The following is a 19,797-nucleotide window of genomic DNA, read 5'->3' as shown; positions in this document are numbered from 1 at the left end:
CTGGTCAACATGGTGAAACCCCGTCTCTATTAAAAATAAAAAAAATATTAGCTGGGCATGGTGGCGCGCGCCTGTAATCCCAGCTACTCAGGAGGCTGAGGCAGGAGAATTGCCTGAACCCAGGAGTCGGAGGTTGCAGTGAGCTGAGACTGCGCCATTGCACTCCAGCCTGGGTAAGAAGAGTGAAACTCCGTCTCAAAAAAAAAAAAAAAAGAAATATATATCAATGAAAGAAATTTTAAAAGACAAAAATAAATTTTAAAATATTTCATTTTGGCCAGGCACAGTTGCTCACACCTGTAATCCCAGCACTTTGAGAGGCAGAGGTGGACGGATCATGACGTCACGAGATCGAGACTAGTCTGGACAACATGGTAAAACCTCCTAACTCTACTAAAAATATAAACATTAGCCAGGCATGGTGGCACATGCCTGTAATCCCAGCTACTCAGGAGGCTGAGGCAGGAGAATCATTTGAACTCAGGAGGCGGAGATTGCAGTGAGCTGAGATCAGGCCATTGCACACCAGACTGGTGACCTAGCAAGACTGTCTTTAAACTTCAAATAGCAAAAGCACTTTTGAGAAAAAAGAACAAAGTAAAGGAACATCATAATTTACAATTTCACACTGTATTTTAAGACTATAGTAATACAGGCAGAATGGAATGTGCAGAAAAATTCACAAAGAAACCATTAATGGAACAGAAACCACTACTCTCACACATCTTAGACATGATGCAAAAAGAGAACTAAAAAATAGTTTAACATGGAGTTTTTCAAAATTACGCAGATATTTGTCTCCTAAAAAATGAAAAAGCAGACAGATGTACAGTCCCCTTTTTTAAGACGAAATCTCACTCTGTCACCCAGGCTGGAGTGCAGTGGCATGATCTCAACTAACTGAAACCTCTGCCTCCTGAGTTCAAGTGACTCTTCTGCCACAGCTTCCCAAGTAGCTAGGATTAAAGGTGCCCACAACCACATTGGACTAATTTTTGTATTTTTAGTAGAGATGGGGTTTCACCATGTTGTCCAGGCTGGTCTCAAACTCCAGACCTTGTGGTCTGCTGGCCTTCACCTCTAAAACTGCTGAGATTACAGGTGTAAGTCACTGTGGCCAGCCTGCACAGTGTCTTACACGCCATGAAGAAGACTTTGGCTCTCACTGTAAACTTGAAGGAAGATCACCCAAGGAAAAGCAGAATTCTTAGAGAATTTAACAGCATAAGACAGAAGATGCCCCTATGTAAAGAGAAAAATTTAAGAAAATACTCAGGCCTCCCAGAAACTATTTGCTTTGCAACACAGTTTCCCAAATCATGTTGTAAGAACTGGTTTTTTGTTTGTTTGACCTTTGGACCTCTCATCTGTGTTGTTTGTTGTATTCACTTTCACCTACCTGTGGGTTTGGCTATGATCTCATCTCTCTTCATATTCCAGGGCTCTTTTCCTTGCTCCAGACAGGTGACCGGGTTTTGCTTAGAGACAGCAATACCTGCTTTATTAAAAATAAGTAACATAAATCAATGTTTTTTTTTTTTTTTCCTCTTTCTCTTTTTTTTTTTGAGACGGAGGAGTTTCACTCTTGTTACCCAGGCTGGAGTGCAATGGCACGATCTCGGCTCACCGCAACCTCCGCCTCCTGGGTTCAGGCAATTCTCCTGCCTCAGCCTCCTGAGTAGCTGGGACTACAGGCACGCGCCACCATGCCCAGCTAACTTTTCTATTTTAGTAGAGACGGGGTTTCACTATGTTGACCAGGATGGCCTCGATCTCTTGACCTCATGATCCATCCGCCTCGGCCTCCCAAAGTGCTGGGATTACAGGCATGAGCCACTGCGCCTGGCTAGTCTTTTTTTTTTTTTTTTTTTGAGACCGAGTTTCACTCTTGTTACCCAGGCTGGAGTGCGATGGCGCCATCTCGGCTCACCATAACCTCCACCTCCTGGGTTCAGGCAATTCTCCTGCCTCAGCCTCCTGAGTAGCTGGGATTACAGGCACGCGCCACCATGCCCAGCTAATTTTTTGTATTTTTAGTAGAGACGGGGTTTCACCATGTTGAACAGTATGGTCTCGATCTCTCGACCTCGTGATCCGCCCGCCTTGGCCTCCCAAAGTGCTGGGATTACAGGCTTGAGCCACCGCCCCCGGCCAAAAAGACATCAACTTTTAGGGTACATTAAGAATTGTGTATTAAAGTTATGCTCACCCAAGAAGACCAGGTTTCTGTAGTTCTCTAACATCACATTTCTATATAAATTCTGCTGAGCAGGGTTCAGGCATTGCCACTCCTCCAGAGAGAATTCTATGGCCACATCCCTAAATGTCAGCGTCTCCTGAAAAACACATATACGGACATACATATATTTACCAAGTGGCCATGGGCCAAATTTATTATTTGAATTAAGGTTAAACAAGAGAGTAAAGAGAATTGATTCTGACTTATAAGAATAACTGAAATTAGTATGGGTGTGGTGGCTCATGTCTGTAATCCCAGCACTTTGGGAGGCCTAGGCGGATGGATCACGAGGTCAGGAGTTCAAGACCAGCCTGACGAACATGGTGAAAATCCAACTTTACTAAAAATACAAAATCTGGGCATGGTGGCACACACTTGTAATCCCAGCTACTCAGGAGGCTGAGGCAGGAGAATCGCTTGAACCCAGGAGGCGGAGGTTGCAGTGACCTGAGATCTTGCCACTGCACTCCAACCTGGGTGACAGAGTAAGACCCTGTCTCAAAACAACAACAACAACAACAACAAAAGGGTAACTGAAATTATCGAATAATTTTAAACCCAGAAATATTCTCTAATGTATTCCCTTACTCTGAAGACAGAGAATGGCGTAAGATCCAAAACACCAGTGCATATACAATACTTTTCTCTATAATAAAGTATATAGTTAAGGACATAAACACAAATATACACATTTTTCAGTGCTGTATTTACAACATAATGAGTTGTGTATATTTTCCTGACCAAAAAAAAAATGTTGATTTAGAAAGTACCTCTCAAATTTAAATGCCTACAATAACTGGAGATCTTGTGGTGAAGTTTTTTTTGTTTTGTTTTGTTTTCCCCCAGAAGACCTGGAATAAAGTCTCAGTTTTAAAAATTCTAACAAGGTCACTAGTAATGCCAATGTTTTTGACCCAAGAAGACTATCTTGTCAAACATTCAGTAAGGGAAAGAGACTGCTTTTCCCAATTTTTCTGGCCTGTAAACAAAGGTAAGAGCCTTCATTTTCCAAAGACAGACTTGTATCATACACACACACACACAAAAGAAAGAAAGAAAGAAAGATAAGAAAAAATGGCAGGTGCCAGATTAAATGTGATGGTTTATGCAAATTAGCTGCATAAATATACTTAATGATAGAGAAAAATAATTGACTCTACAGTGAAAAAAAGAGCTCTTTTGCTAAGTAAATTATTATCAACTACACCAGAAAAAATTTCATGACGTGCTGATGGACACAGAAGAACACAGTATCACTGCTGAGATACTGCCCCTCAAAACTCTATTAAAGATTGAATTTAACCATAAAGAAAAATCAGGTGCAGTGGTTCATGTCTATAATCCTAGCACTTTAGGAGGCCGGGGAGGGTGGATTGCCTCCCCGGAGTTGAACTCCTCCTCCTCAGGAGTTCAAGACCAGCCTAAGGAACATGGTAAAACCCAAACTCTACCAAAAAAAAAAAAAAAACGCCAGGTATGCTGGCATGTACCTGTAATCCCAGCTACTCAGGAGGCTGAGACAGGAGAATCACTGGAACCCAAGAAGTAGAGGTTGCAGTGAGCTGAGATTGCACCATTGCACTCCAGCCGAGGCAGGAGTGAGACTCCATTAAGAAAGGAAGGAAGGAAGGGAGGGAGGGAGGGAGGGAGGAAGAGAGAAAGAAAAGAAAAATCAGTTTTATGCAAAGGCCAAGATATTTCCCGTGTTGAACAGTTTTTTTTTTTTTTTTTTTTTGAAATGGAGTTTCCCTAGGCCGGGCGCGGTGGCTCAAGCCTGTAATCCCAGCACTTTGGGAGGCTGAGGCGGGTGGATCACAAGGTCAACAGATGGAGACCATCCCGGTCAACATGGTGAAACCCCATCTCTACTAAAAATACAAAAAATTAGCTGGGCATGGTGGCGTGTGCCTGTAATCCCAGCTACTCGGGAGGCTGAGGCAGGAGAATTGCCTGAACCCAGGAGGCGGAGGTTGCGGTGAGCCGAGATCGCGCCATTGCACTCCAGCCTGGGTAACAAGAGTGAAACTCCGCCTCAAAAAAAAAAAAAAAAAAAAAAAAAAGAAATGGAGTTTCCCTCTGTTACCCAGGCTGGAGAGCAGTGTGCAATCTCCACCTCTTAGGTTTAAGCAATTCTCCTGCCTCAGCCTCCTGAGAAGTTGGGATTACAGGGACACACCACCATGCCTGGCTAATTTTTGTATTTTTAGTAGAGATGAGGTTTCACTATGTTGGTCAGACTGGTCTCAAACTCTGGATGTGATGATCTGCCTGCCTCCGCCTCCAAATTGCTGGGATTACAGATGTGATCCACCGTGCCTGGCCTATAATTTTTAATAATGTTTTTAAGTAGACTTTCTTTAGCACCCTAGAGAGCAGGAATCTCTCAGTATTTTTTTTTTTTTTTTTTTGAGACGGAGTTTCGCTCTTGTTACCCCAGGCTGGAGTGCAATGGCGCGATCTAGGCTCACCGCAACCTCCGCCTCCTGGGTTCAGGCAATTCTCCTGCCTCAGCCTCCTGAGTAGCTGGGATTACAGGCACGCGCCACCATGCCCAGCTAATTTTTTGTATTTTTAGTAGAGATGGGGTTTCACCATGTTGACCGGGATGGTCTCGATCTCTCGACATCGTGATCCACCTGCCTCGGCCTCCCAAAGTGCTGGGATTACAGGCTGAGCCACCGCGCCCGGCCATCTCTCAGTATTTTTAAGAACTTCCTGGGTACTAAATGCCAACCAATTTTTTTTTTTTTTTTTTTTTTTTTGAGGCGGAGTTTCACTCTTGTTACCCAGGCTGGAATGCAATGGCGTGATCTCGGCTCACCACAACCTCCGCCTCCTGGGTTCAGGCAATTCTCCTGCCTCAGCCTCCTGAGTAGCTGGGATTACAGGCATGCTCCACCATGCCCAGCTAATATTTTGTATTTTTAGTAGAGACGGGGTTTCACCATGTTGACCAGGATGGTCTCTATCTCTTGACCTCGTGATCCACCCACCTCGGCCTCCCAAAGTGCTGGGATTACAGGCGTGAGCCACCGCGCCCGGCCTGCCAACCAATTTAAATAAGCACTTTCTTAATCCTGTTCTCCATAGTGCTAATAGAGAACACAGATGAAACCTCAACATTCTATGTTCTTCATCTTTACAAAGAACCTCAGCTTTCCCACAATAGGAATCTTGAGTATCCACATCCCATTTTCTACAGCCACAAAGGAACAGTTTTTTTTTTTTTTTTTTTTTTTTTTTTTTTTTTTTTTTTTTTTTTGAGGCAGAGTATCACTCTGGTTTCCCAGGCTGAAGTGCAATGGTGCAATCTCAGCTCACTGCAACCTCCAACTCCTGGGTTCAAGCAATTCTCCTGCCTCAGCCTCCTGGGTAGCTGGGACTACAGGCGCACGCCACCACACCCAGCTAATTTTTTTTGTATTTTTAGTAAAGACAGGGTTTCACTATGTTGGCCAGGATGGTCTTGATCTCTTGACCTCATGATCCACCCACCTCGGCCTCCCGAAGTGCTGGGATTACAGGCTTGAGCCACTGCACCCGGCCAAAAGGAACACTTTTAATATGGAAGATCGTAAATTTATTGTAGGAATTCTGCATTGCATATAAGAAGCTATGATGTAGAGAAGGCTCTCATACATAGGAAAAAAATAGTTTCTAGAGATCAACTATCATAAGAATTTTTTAAAGTACTTGAAATAAACTCACTGAGGAGGAGAAACACAAGTAGAGAAGTAAAGGTTTGTGAGTACTAAATGCACGGCACTCCAGGAGGCAGGGTGGACACAGCTCTTGATCTGAGACATGTTTAGCTGAAAAGAAGCCATTTTTCCTCTTTCTCCTCCTCTGGAAAACCTTTTCAGAAAAAATTCTCTGGACAAGTGACACCGGTATCTTGAGAAAATTCCCTTAAAGGCATCAGCACCACCTGCTTACCTGCTAGTCTCACACCCTCAGACAGAAGGACCAAGAGCAAAAGGTCCACCCGTTTCTCTCCCTTAAAACAGAAGAGATTCAGGAACAATTAGTTGCTCCATGGAAATAAAAATATACATGGAAATAAAAATGTATATTCCTCTATACAAATGAAGACAACCAATCTCCATCCTGAAGTTTCATATTCCTTGCTGGCTCTTTAAAGTTTACAGAGGAAACAGCAGCAATTTCTGAATAAGGCTGTATTTGAAAAATAACATGTACACATGTAATAATGCAATGTTTATTAAGCAGGTACTATCTACTCAAGATTATGTTACAAAGCACTGTGCTGGGAATAACACATTATGTGACTTCATTCTCATAACACCCTGGAAATTGATACTAAGTGTTCAATAATTCCCAGGATTTAAATAAAGAGTTCAGTATTATTCCTTCATCTGTTTCTCTGTCATTTTTTAAAATAAAATGTACAAAATAAAAGCTAAAAATAAACAGATACGAGGAGAAATTTACTGTTTATATTTACTTTTTTGTTACTTGTGGAGGAACTACTGGATCTGCAGAAATAAAAAATAAGTTGCTGCCGGGCGCGGTGGCTCACGCCTGTAATCCCAGCACTTTGGGAGGCCAAGGTGGGTGGATCACAAGGTCAAGAGATCGAGACCATCCTGATCAACATGGTGAAAGCCCGTGTCTACTAAAAATACAAAAAATTAGCTGGGAATGGTGGCGCGTGCCTGTAATCCCAGCTACTCAGGAGGCTGACGCAGGAGAATTGCCTGAACCCAGGAGGCGGAGGTTGCGGTGAGCTGAGATCACACCATTGCACTCCAGCCTGGGTAACATGAGTGAAACTCTGTCTCAAAAAAAAAAAAAAAAAGTTGCTAAATGAAATGTTTCTGTGAGCACTGGTTTTAATACAAAATTTAAAAATTAAGATTCTGAGGCCGGGCGCGGTGGCTCAAGCCTGTAATCCCAGCACTTTGGGAGGCCGAGGTGGGTGGATCACAAGGTCAAGAGATCGAGACCATCCTGGTCAACATGGGGAAACCCCGTCTCTACTAAAAATACAAAAAAAAGTAGCTGGGCATGGTGGCATATGCCTGTAATCCAAGCTACTCAGGAGGCTGAGGCAGGAGAATTGCCTCAACCCAGGAGGCGGAGGTTGTGGTGAGCCAAGATCGCGCCATTGCACTCCAGCCTGGGTAACGAGCGAAACTCCATCTCAAAAAAAAAAAAAAATTAAGATTCTGGCCAGTCACGGTGGCTCATGCCTGTAATCCCAGCACTTTGGGAGGCCGAGATGGGCAGATCATGTGTAGTCAGGAGTTCTAGATCAGCCTGGACAGTATGGTGAAACCCTGTCTCTACTAAAAATACAAAAATTAGCTGGGCATGGTGGCAGGTGCCTTTAATCCCAGATGCTCAGGAGGCTGAGGCAGGAGAATCGCTTAAACCCAGGAGGCAGATGTTGCAGTGAGCTGAGATTGTACCATTGCACTTCAGCCTGGGAAACCAGAGTGAAACTCTGCCTCAAAAAAAAAAAAAAATTAAGATCCTAAAATACATAGATTATTTTTCTCATTTACCTGCTTCTGGGTTTGTAAGAATTGTGACCACTGAGTCTAGAAAGGCAGAAGAATTCACTAGCCAATTCACTAGCCAAAATTCTAATCTCTTTAAATCAGTTTTGTGAGGCAAGACTCCAGGATGGAGCCAGACCTAAAGAAAGCCTTTAAAAAGGTGAATCTGACCATGTGTGGCGGCTGTCTGTAATCCCAGCACTTTGGGAGGCTAAGGTGTGTGGGTTACCTGAGGTCAAGAGTTCAAGACCAGCCGGACCAACATGGTGAAACCCTGTCTCTACTAAAAACATAAAAATTAGATGGGCATGGTGGCAGGCACCTGTAATCACAGCTACTTGGGATGCTGAGGCAGGAATATTGCTTGAACTTGGGAGACAGAGGTTGCAGTGAGCCAAGAATGTGCCACTGCACTCCAGCCTGGGGAACAAGAAAAAGACTGCCTCAAATAAAATAAAATAAAATAAAAAAGCGGGCCAGTGAATCTGAATAGACCTTGGTTAGGTAGTGGACCCTACGTAGAATTCTGTTCTCTATGGCACTGGGATATTTCCAGTTCTGTTTTCCTAAGCTTACCAAAAAGAAACTAAAATCCCAGAGTTTATGTGACTTTGACCTATTTTTGCCACTGCCCTGTCAATTTTATAACATATAATAATAAGCAATTTAAACAAATCTCTTAGGCCGGGCACGGTGGCTCATGCCTATAATCCCAGCACTTTGGGAGGCCGAGACGGGTGGATCACAAGGTCAAGAGATCAAGACCATCCTGGTCAACATGGTGAAACCCTGTCTCTACTAAAAATACTAAAATTAGCTGGGCATGGTGGCACACGCCTGTAGTCCCAGCTACTCAGGAGGCTGAGGCAGGAGAATTGCCTGAACCCAGGAGGCGGAGGTTGCGGTGAGCCGAGATCGCGCCATTGCACTCCAGCCTGGGTAACAAGAGCGAAACTCTGTCTCAAAAAAAAAAAAAAAACAAATCTCTTAAAGTTTTCCAGGATAATATTATTAGATGATACATATGTATTCTAAGCAAAGTAAAAAAAAAAAAACAGAAATATTAATTCTCCTGTTCATATTTCTTCAGGTAATGACATCAGAAGTCACAACAAAAATTTTTTTTAAAAAGTGGCCCAAGCCGGGCGCGGTGGCTCAAGCCTGTAATCCCAGCACTTTGGGAGGCTGAGGCGGGTGGATCACGAGGTCAAGAGATCGAGACCATCCTGGTCAACATGGTGAAACCCCGTCTCTACTAAAAATACAAAAAATTAGCTGGGCATGGTGGCACGTGCCTGTAATCCTGGCTACTCAGGAGGCTGAAGCAGAAGAATTGCCTGAACCCAGGAGGCGGAAGTTGCGGTGAGCTGAGATCGTGCCATTGCACTCCAGCCTGGGTAACAAGAGCGAAACTCCGTCTCAAAAAAAAAAAAAAAAAAAGTGGCCCAAGCCGGGCGCGGTGGCTCAAGCCTGTAATCCCAGCACTTTGGGAGGCCGAGGCGGGTGGATCACGAGGTCGAGAGATCGAGACCATCCTGGTCAACATGGTGAAACCCCGTCTCTAACTAAAAAAATACAAAAAATTAGCTGGGCATAGTGGCGTGTGCCTGTAATCCCAGCTACTCAGGAGGGTGAGGCAGGAGAATTGCCTGAACCCAGGAGGCGGAGGTTGCGGTGAGCCAAGATCGCACCATTGCACTCCAGCCTGGGTAACAAGAACGAAACTCAAGTCTCAAAAAAAAAAAAAAAAAGCCCAAATAAAGCTGCAGTATTTTTGCACACATCTATTCATTGCATCCATCATATGAAGTTTAATTCAACCATGTATCCAGTTACTACTCTAGATTAAAAGCTTCTGGATGGTAGGGATCATGACTGCTCCATCTATTCTTTGAATAACCATATAAAATTGAAGTAATTGGTTTATCTGTTTGAGTCACCAGACCTCCTCTTCATCTTTCACTCAAGAACCGGGAAACTGGAGAAACTCTCATGTTGGTACCAACCAAAGCTATTTTTTGTATAAGGGGAGAAAAAAAAAAAAAAAACCCACAGGATTACTTTTTTCTTTTTTTTTTTTTTTTGGTTTGGTTTGGTTTGGTTTGGTTTGGTTTGGTTTGGTTTGGTTTGGTTTTGTTTTGTTTTGTTTTGTTTTGTTGTTTTGTTTTGTTTTTGTTTTTGTTTTTGTTTTTGTTTTGTTTTTGAGACGGAGTTTCGCTCTTGCCACCCAGGCTGGAGTGCAATGGCACGATCTCGGCTCACCGCAACCTCCGCCTCCTGGGTTCAGGCAATTCTCCTGCCTCAGCCTCCTGAGTAGCTGGGATTACAGGCACGTGCCACCATGCCCAGCTAATTTTTTGTATTTTTAGTAGAGACGGGGTTTCACCATGTTGACCGGGATGGTCTCGATCTCTTGACCTCGTGATCCACCCGCCTCGGCCTCCCAAAGTGCTGGGATTACAGGCTTGAGCCACCGCGCCTGGCCAGGATTACTTTTTTCTCTTATACCAAGACTTAAGCAGAATTAAATCACTTTTGTTAGCCTGACATAGTCCTGGGCCTGGACATCCTCCAATGTCTCAAAAATGCCTAGGTGATTGTGAGAGGGTTCTTAGCAACCTGGGGCTGATGGCCCAATGATAAGCCAGGTTGAAGAGACTCAGGCTGACTCTAAATAGAAAATGGAACTGCCCTGGTTAAACTCCAGAACCTGGTTCACCTATCTTGATTCATTAGCTTTTGGGTAAGAGGAAGGACAAAAATACTCTACTCCAGCATTGTGGTCATGGCCCTTGATACTTTGTGGCCTTTATTTCTCACTCTTAGATGCTTGATTAAAGATTCTGGCATCAGACTCTATTTACACCTGGAGCCTCTCACGTAACTACAGTCACTGAACAAGATCTAAAGAGCTTAAAAAGCCACACTCCCGCCGGGCGCAGTGGCTCAAGCCTGTAATCCCAGCACTTTGGGAGGCCGAGACGGGTGGATCACGAGGTCAATAGATCGAGACCATCCCGGTCAACATAGTGAAACCCCGTCTCTACTACAAATACAAAAATTAGCTGGGCATGGTGGCGAGTGCCTGTAATCCCAGCTACTCAGGAGGCTGAGGCAGGAGAATTGCCTGAACCCAGGAGGCGGAGGTTGCGGTGAGCCGAGATCGTGCCATTGCACTCCAGCCTGGGTAACGAGAGCGAAACTCCGTCTCAAAAAAAAAAAAAAAAAAAAAAAAAAAAAAAAAGCCACACTCCCAACTCCAGGATTCAGATGTTATTGTTGACATCTCACAATGCAGAAAATGCCTCCCAGTGGTTTTCTGTATATTCTCAATCCAAAGTCTGGCCCTGTCTTGTTAATTCCAGGTAGAAGCCAGACCTTTTGTGCAAATTCTATGTGGGATCAATCTGGCTTGCATTTTTGAGTATTACAGCAAACGGCGCACAATCAAAGGAGAAATCTCCTCATAGAAGCTGCTCTAGCACACTCTAAGTAGTATGTTTACCTAAAAGGAAAAAGCTGAGGCAACATAAATATAAGTAGAGAGTTAATTTGGGCCAAGCTTGAGGATTGTAACCTTGGAGCACATATACATCCTCCAAAAACTAAACAACAACAGCAACAAAACAGAATCCCTGAATAGGCCAATAACAAGCTCTAAAATTGAGTTAGTAATAAATAGCCTAACAACCAAAAAAAGTACAGGACCAGACGAATTTACATCTGAATTCTACCTGATGTACAAAGAGCTGGTACCTTATACCAAAATTATTTCAAAATACTGAGTAAAAGGGACTTTTTCAATTCATTATATAAGAATAGCGTCATTCTGATACCAAAACCTGGCAGAGAGAAAAACAGAAACTTCAGGCCAATATCCTTGATGAACACTGAAGAAAATATTCTCAACAAAATACTGGCAAACCAAATCCACAAGAATATAAAAAAGCTCATTCAGTGTGATCAAGTAGATGACTGTCTCTCTGAGATGCAAGGTTGTTTCAACATATAAAAATTAATAAATGTAATTCATCACATAAACAGAACTAAAGAGTAAACCACAAGATTATCTCAACAGATGCTAAAAAAGCTTTCAATAAAATTTAACATCCTTCATGTTTAAAACCCTCAACAAACTAGGCATTGAGGGTACATACATACTTCAAAATAATGAGTCATCTATGACAAACTTACAACCAAAATATTGAATGGACACAAGCTGGAAGCATTTTCTCCTTGAAAACTGGCACAAGACAAAGATGTCTTCTCTCAAAACTCCTATTCAGCATACAACTGGAAGCCCTGGCCAGAGCAATCAGGGAAAGATGAAAATAAAAAGCACCCTCCAGGAATAGAGGAAGTCAAACTATCCCTTTGTGCAGATGAAAAGATTCTGTATCTTCAAAATCCTACAGTTGCAGCAGAAAAGCTCTTTCAACTGATAAACAACTTCAGCAAAGTTTCAGGATGCCAAATAAGTAGCATCCCTGCAGCGGAGGTTGCAGTGAGCCGAGATTGCCACTGCACTCCAGCCCAGGCAACAGAGTGAGATTCTTTTTTTTTTTTTTTTGAGACGGAGTTTCGCTCGTTACCCAGGCTGGAGTGCAATGGCGCGATCTCGGCTCACCGCAACCTCCGCCTCCTGGGTTCAGGCAATTCTCCTGCCTCAGCCTCCTGAGTAGCTGGGATTACAGGCACGTGCCACCATGCCCAGTTAATTTTTTGCACTTTTAGTAGAGACGGGGTTTCACCACGTTGACCATGATGGTCTCGATCTCTCGACCTCGTGATCCACCCGCCTCGGCCTCCCAAAGTGCTGGGATTACAGGCTTGAGCCACCGCGCCCGGCCTCAGAGTGAGATTCTATCTCAAAAAAAATAATTAATAAATAAGTACCATCCCTGTTCATCAACAACATCCAAGTCAAAAGCCAAATCAAAAACATAATCCCATTCAAAATGACCACAAAAAGAATAGAATATGAATACAGCCAACCACGGAGGTGAAAGATCTCTATGACAAGAATGACAGGCGGGGCGCGGTGGCTCACGCCTGTAATCCCAGCGCTTTGGGAGGGAGGCCGAGACGGGTGGATCACGAGGTCAAGAGATCGAGACCATCCTGGTCAACATGGTGAAACCCCATCTCTACTAAAAATACAAAAATTAGCTGGGCATGGTGGCGCACGCCTGTAGTCCCAGCTACTTGGGAGGCTGAGGCAGGAGAATTGCCTGAACCCAGGAGGCGGAGGTTGCGGTGAGCCGAGATCGCGCCATTGCACTCCAGCCTGGGTAACTACAGAGAAACTCCGTCTCAAAAAAATAAAAAAATAAAAAAAAGAATGACAAAACACTGCTTAAAGAAGTCAGAGATAATATTAACAAATGAAAAAAACAAACATTTTATGCTCAAGGATAGAAAATGTCAGTATTAATAAAATGGCCAAACTGCCCAAAGATATTTATCAATTTAATGCTATTTCTATCAAACTACCAGAAACAGTGTTAACAAAACTAAAATATAACTATTTTAAAATTTATATGCAACCAAAATGAGCCTGAATAGCCAAGGCAATTTTAAACAAAAAGAACAAAGCTGGAGGCATTACATGACCCCACTTCAAACCACACTAACTACAGGGCTACGTTAACCAAAGCAGTATGGTACGGGTACAAAAACAGACCCATAGACAAATAGTCTGTGAGCAGAGAATAGAGAGCCCAGAAACAATGCCACACACCTCCAACCATCTGATCATGCCAAATCTAACAAGAGGAATGTGAGAAGAATTCCCTATTTGATAAACGTGCTGGAATAGCTAGCTAGCACTATGTAGAAGATTGAAATTGTTTCCTCCGTGATAATACATATAAAAATTAAATGAGGGCCAGGCGCGGTGGCTCAAGCCTGTAATCCCAGCACTTTGGGAGGCCAAGGCAGGTGGATCACGAGGTCGAGAGATCGAGACCATCCTGGTCAACATGGTGAAACCCCATCTCTACTAAAAATACAAAAAACTAGCTGGGCGTCGTGGCGCGTGCCTGTAATCCCAGCTACTTAGGAGGCTGAGGCAGGAGAATTGCCTGAGCCCAGGAGGTGGAGGTTGCGGTGAGCCTAGATCGCGCCATTGCACTCCAGCCTGGGTAACAAGAGCGAAACTCCGTCTCAAAAAAAAAAAAAAAAAAAAAAAATTAAATGAAGATTAAGACTTAAATGCAAAACTTAACATTATTTTTAAAATCTGGAAGATGGGGGCCGGGCGCGGTGGCTCAAGCCTGTAATCCCAGCACTTTGGGAGGCCGAGGCGGGTGGATCACGAGGTCGAGAGATCGAGACCAACCCGGTCAACATGGTGAAACCCCGTCTCTACTAAAAATACAAAAAATTAGCTGGGCATGGTGGTGCGTGCCTATAATCCCAGCTACTCAGGAGGCTGAGGCAGGAGAATTGCCTGAACCCAGGAGGCGGAGGTTGCGGTGAGCCGAGATCGCGCCATTGCACTCCAGCCTGGGTAACAAGAGCGAAACTCCGTCTCAAAAAAAAAAAAAAAAAAAAAAAAAAAAAAAAAGAAAATCTGGAAGATAAATAACCAAGAAAATACTGTTCTAAGCATAGGAACTAGCAAAGATTTTCTGAGGAAGATAATGAAAGGAATTGCAACAGAAGCAAAACTTGACAAATGGGACCTAATTAAACTAAAAAGCTTCTTCACAGCAAAGGAAACTATCAATAGAGTAAACAGATTACATACCAAATAAACAAAAATATTTGCAAACTATGTTCCTGACAAAGGTTTAACATCCAGAATTCATAAAGAAGGTAAGCAAGTCTGCAAAACAAAACAAAACAAAAAAACTTCATTAAAAAGCATAAAACAGGCCGGGCGCGGTGGCTCAAGCCTGTAATCCCAGCACTTTGGGAGGCCGAGGCGGGTGGATCACAAGGTCGAGAGATCGAGACCATCCTGGTCAACATGGTGAAACCCCGTCTCTACTAAAAATAGAAAAAATTAGCTGGGCATGGTGGCACGTGCCTGTAATCCCAGCTACTCAGGAGGCTGAGGCAGGAGAATTGCCTGAACCCAGGAGGCGGAGGTTGCGGTGAGCCGAGATCGCGCCATTGCACTCCAGCCTGGGTAACAAGAGCAAAACTCCGTCTCAAAAAAAAAAAAAAAAAAAAAAAAAAAAGCATAAAACATGAACAGATGCTTTTCAAAGATAAAGACAAACAGGTGGCTAACAAGTGTGCAAAACATGCTTACCACTAATTCCTAGAGAAATGAAAAAGAAAAAAACAAAAACCATAGTGAGATAGCATCTCACACCAGTCAGCATGGCTGTTGTTAGAAAGTCAGTAACAGGCCGGCACAGTAATCCCAGCACTTAGGGAGGCCAAGGCAGGCAGATCACTGGAGGTCATGAGTTTGAGAGCAGCCTGGCCAAAATGGAGAAACCCCATCTTTACTAAAAATACAAAAATTGGCTGGGCGCAGTGGCTCACGCCTGCAATCCCACCACTTTGGGAGGCCGAAATGGGTGGATCACAAGATCAGGAGTTTGAAACCAGCCTGGACAATATGGTGAAACCCCATGTCTACTAAAAATACAAAAATTAACTGGGCATGGTGGCCAGCGCCTGTAGTCCCAGCTACTCAGAAGGCTGAGGCAGGAGAATCACTTGAACCCAGGTGGTGGTGAAGGCTGCAGTGAGCCAAGATTGTGCCACTGCACTTGTCTGGGTGACAGAGCAAGACTCCATCTCAAAAAAAAAAAAAAAAAATTAGGCTTGGTGGGGCAGATCCGTAGTTTTAGATACTCAGGAAACTAAGGTATGAGAATCTGTTGAACCCAGGAAATGGAGGTTACAATAAGCTGAGATCACACCACTGCACTCCATCCCAGGTGACAGAGTGAGACTCTGTCTCAAATGCAAACATCAATAACAGATGCTGGCAAGGTTGCAGAGAAAATGGAATGTTTATACACTGATGATGGAAGCGTAAATTGGTTCAACCGCTGTGAAAAGTAGTGCGGCAATTCCTCACAGAACTGAAAACAGAATTACTATTTGTCCCAGCAACCTTCAAATTGGGTATATACCCAAAGAAATATAAATTATTCTACCATAAAGACACATGCACATACATGTTTACTACAGCACTGCTTGCAATAACAAAGACATGGACCCGGCGCAGTGGTTCATGCCTGTAATCCCAGCACTTTGGGAGGTCGAGGCAAGCAGATCACCTGATGTCTGGAGTTTGAGACCAACCTGGATCACCATGGCTGATCTCAAAAGAAAAAAAAAAAAAACCATCTCTATGAAAAATACAAGTAGTCCCAGCTACTTGGGAGGCTGAGGTGAGAGAATCACTTGAAACCAGGAGGTGGAGGTTTCAGTGAGCTGAGACCATGCTATTGCACTCCAGCCTGGGTGACAGATGAGACTCCATCTCAAAACAGAACAAAACCAACCTTGGGATTCCCATGACCTTCCTCCAGTTTAGTAATTTGATCAAGCTGCTCACAGAACTCAGCGAAACAATGTAGTTATATTTACTGTTTTTTTGTTTTTGTTTTTGTTTTTTTCTTCTAAAAGACGGGGTTTCCCCATGTTTGTCAGGCTGGTCTTGAACTCCCGACCTCAGGTGATCCACCCGCCTTGGCCTCCAAAGTGCTTGGATTACAGGCGTGAGCCACCACGCCCGGCCTTACTGGTTTGTTATTAAAAAAATATATATATGGCCAGGCGAGGTGGTTCAAGCCTGTAATCCCAGCACTTTGGGAGGCCGCGGCGGGTGGATCATGAGCTCAAGAGATCGAGACCATCCTGGTCAACATGGTGAAACCCTGTCTCTACTAAAAATACAAAAAAATAGCTAGGCATGGTGGCACGTGCCTGTAACCCCAGCTACTCAGGAGGCTGAGGCAGGAGAATTGCCTGAACCCAGGAGGCGGAGGTTGCGGTGAGCCGAGATCGCGCCATTGCACCCCAGCCTCTAACAAGAGCGAAACTCCATCTCAAAAAACAAACAGATGTGTCTGACTCCTGTTTCAAGTCAGGCCATCCAATAACTTGAGAGATTCTTCTACCCACTCCTGATCACATTGGTGCTCAGGAACCACACATTCAGGAGACACTGTACTATTTCTCAGTGACTGCTCCAGGCGCATTTTACTTTGCAAGCTCTTACACCATCTCACTAGAGTCAGTTTTTTTGTTTTTGTTTTTGTCTTTTGGGACACTATATTTTCTGCTACAAATTTTTGATTTTTCCCACCATTTTTCTTTGACTATTTTTATTTCATTATCTTTCTGCACCCTTAGAGAATCCGAAGGGCAGAAATTATTTATGTTTTCCTCTCATTACCAGCATCTGATTGGCTGATCAGCAACATGTCTTCAAAAACTGGAAGCTGGGTTGGGTGTAGACAATCTGAATGTCTTAAGGGGTTATCTTTGTTAAAAAAGAACACTAAAAGATTCTTGTCAGACCCAGGGCGTCCATTTGCTCCCTTGAGAGGATACACTTCAAACCTCAGGCTGTCCTATGGAGGAAAATCAACCAGAAGCTAATATTCTCTAGGCATTTTAGCTGACATAACCATGGCAGATAACGTGGTTTATCCCTAGACAGTACTGAAACCAAGGATTAGAAAAAAACTAAAGGGTGGCTACAGATATATCACCCCATAAAGTTTCCAAAGGGGTGGGGCACGGCGGCTCACACATGTAACCTCAGCACTTTGGGAGGCTGAGGTGCGAAGATCACGAGGTCAGGAGAACCAGACCATTTTGGCCAACATAGTGAAACCCCATCTCTACTAAACATACAAAAATTAGCTGGGCATGGTGGCGCATACCTGTAATCCCAGCTACTTGCCAGGCTGAGACAGGAGAATCGCTTGAAGTAGGGATTTGGAGGTTACAGTGAGCCTAGATCATGCCACTGCACTCCAGCCTGCTGACAGAGTGAGGCTTTGTCTCAAAAAAAAAAAAAAAAAAAAAAAAAAAAAAAAAAAAAAATTCCAAAGGAAAACCTGGTGACAAGATCTCTGTGCCTAGACAAGACACAAAGAGAAGAGACACAGAGTTTTTACAATACCGTGTCAGGGGATTATCTCATGGGAAATAGTTACAGACAGAAACTCCGCTCCCCCACCGCCCCGCGACGGAGTCTCTCTGTCGCCCAGGCTGGGGTGCAGTGCTGTGATCTCGGCTCACTACAACCTCTGCCTTCCAGGTTTGAGATTCTCCTGCCTCAGCCTCCGGAGTAGCGGGGACTACATGCGCAAGCCACCAGATCTGACTAATTTTTTGTATTTTTAGTAGAAATGGGAGTTCACCGAGTTAGCAAGGATGGTCTTGATCTTCTGACCTGGTGATCCGTCCGCCTCGGCCTCCCAAAGTGCTGGGATTACAGGCACGAGCCACTGCGTCCGGCAGCAAAAATTTTTTAAAACCATCATTTCATGCTTTCTCAAGAAATAATTAAAACGCAGTATAAGCCGGGCGCGGTGGCTCAAGCCTGTAATCCCAGCACTTTGGGAGGCCGAGGTGGGTGGATCACGAGGTCAAGAGATCGAGACCATCCTGGTCAACATGGTGAAACCCCGTCTCTACTAAAAATACAAAACATTAGCTGGGCATGGTGGCGCGTGCCTGTAATCCCAGCTACTCAGGAGGCTGAGGCAGGAGAATTGCCTGAACCCAGGAGGCGGAGGTTGCGGTGAGCCGAGATCACGCCATTGCACTTCAGCCTGGGTAACAAGAGCAAAACTCCATCTCAAAAACAAACAAACAAAAAAAAACAAAAAACAAAAACAAAAAAAGAACCAAAAAAAAACAAAAAAAAAACCGCAGTATATAAAAGTAAACTAAAAGACAAGTGGGTGATAAAGTGAATTAGGGAGGGAAAAGCTGGCGTTTGGGAATGCCAGAAGAACTGGAAACTTAGGATGTTACCTCGAGCCAGAATGAGACTGGAGAAACGGGAAATGGGGGTAAGACTTAACACACTGCTTGGGACACAGGTGAAAATGCAGTCGAAAATCAGTTCCCTGTGGAGTGTGAAAACAAGCGGCAGGCAAGTCGACTGAGGTGTTCTAGTCCCTGGATTCGTACTTTTAAAAAAACTAACTGAAGGGCATTTTTTAGTAAATGACTACATTAAGAGAAACAAAATTCAGCCTTAACCAACCACGAACTGCCAATTAACCATGAAACCTTCCCCTTCATCACACAAATGAAGAAACGACATAGCTGTATCTAACCCATTACTGAATTTGGTTTTCTTCACCATGCAGTTCGTAACAGTCTTCCCTTCCATCCCCGCCCACGAACCACAAATTACAAACCACAGCTGGGTGCTTGGCAATTTTTGAATCGCTCTGATTATTTTTAGGGTGACTCCCATACATTTTTAACAGAAGAAAAGAGGAGCTCGGAACCCCACGGACCAAAGCTCTTCAGACTCGGAACCCGCACCCGGAGTCAGGATTCTCCCCCTGACGACCCTCTCGTGGTACCTGCACAAACCGGGAGGGACGCGACGCTGCGGCTGCAGAGCCGCCCAGGGAGGGCTCCAAGCCAGGGCAGTCACCGCACAGGGAAGAGACAGGACGTCCGGGGCCGGCGGTCAGCGCAGCCGCCATCTTACGGCTGACGGGGACCGAGGCCGAGCCGGGCAAGCACTCCGGGAGCAGACTGCGGAGCTGACTGCAGGGAGGCCCGAGTCCCCCCACGGCCACTTCCCACCGGTTCCAACCAGCCCCTTTCCCTCTCTCTGGAGTTTCGACCCGGCACTCTCACCATTTCCAAGCTTCCAGGGGGTCCCAGCTCCCAGTATCTGCAGGTCACAGGGCCACAGAGGCCACACCTCTAGGGTAAGAGGGCACAGAGGCGTGAACCCGGGGCCCGGAGCTCCAGCAGGGAGAGATAAAGACCGCGCCACATCCCGGAAGCCTTGCTGCCCGCTCCAACTGCGTGCCTGATTGGTCAGTTCCCAGCTCAACGTCGCTGATTGGATAACGTTTA

General features: G+C 44.4%; 1 protein-coding gene across 2 annotated transcripts in view; it reads right to left on the bottom strand.

Moving 5' to 3' along the window:
• The window catches only part of LOC104650337 (uncharacterized), an 86,898-nt gene extending 67,360 nt beyond the window's left edge, over nucleotides 1–19,538 (bottom strand). The window contains exons 1-3 of one of the 2 annotated variants that reach the window (XM_074385651.1): nucleotides 19,290–19,538; nucleotides 2,210–2,336; nucleotides 1,400–1,495 (exon numbers count right to left, since the gene is read on the bottom strand). In XM_074385651.1, the coding sequence (XP_074241752.1) occupies nucleotides 1,400–1,495; nucleotides 2,210–2,336; nucleotides 19,290–19,415 (349 nt within the window). In that variant the 5' untranslated portion in view covers nucleotides 19,416–19,538. Of the gene's footprint in view, nucleotides 1–1,399; nucleotides 1,499–2,209; nucleotides 2,337–19,289 lie in introns of both variants that reach the window. The other variant, XM_074385650.1, reaches the window with a different exon arrangement.
• Nucleotides 19,539–19,797: the final 259 nt, after the last annotated feature.

The sequence above is a fragment of the Saimiri boliviensis genome, chromosome 14 (genome assembly GCF_048565385.1).
Source record: "Saimiri boliviensis isolate mSaiBol1 chromosome 14, mSaiBol1.pri, whole genome shotgun sequence".
In the NCBI taxonomy this organism is placed as follows: Eukaryota; Metazoa; Chordata; class Mammalia; order Primates; family Cebidae; genus Saimiri; species Saimiri boliviensis.
The sequence above is the reverse complement of the archived record's forward strand: the minus strand, read 5'-3'. Positions and strand labels throughout refer to the sequence as shown.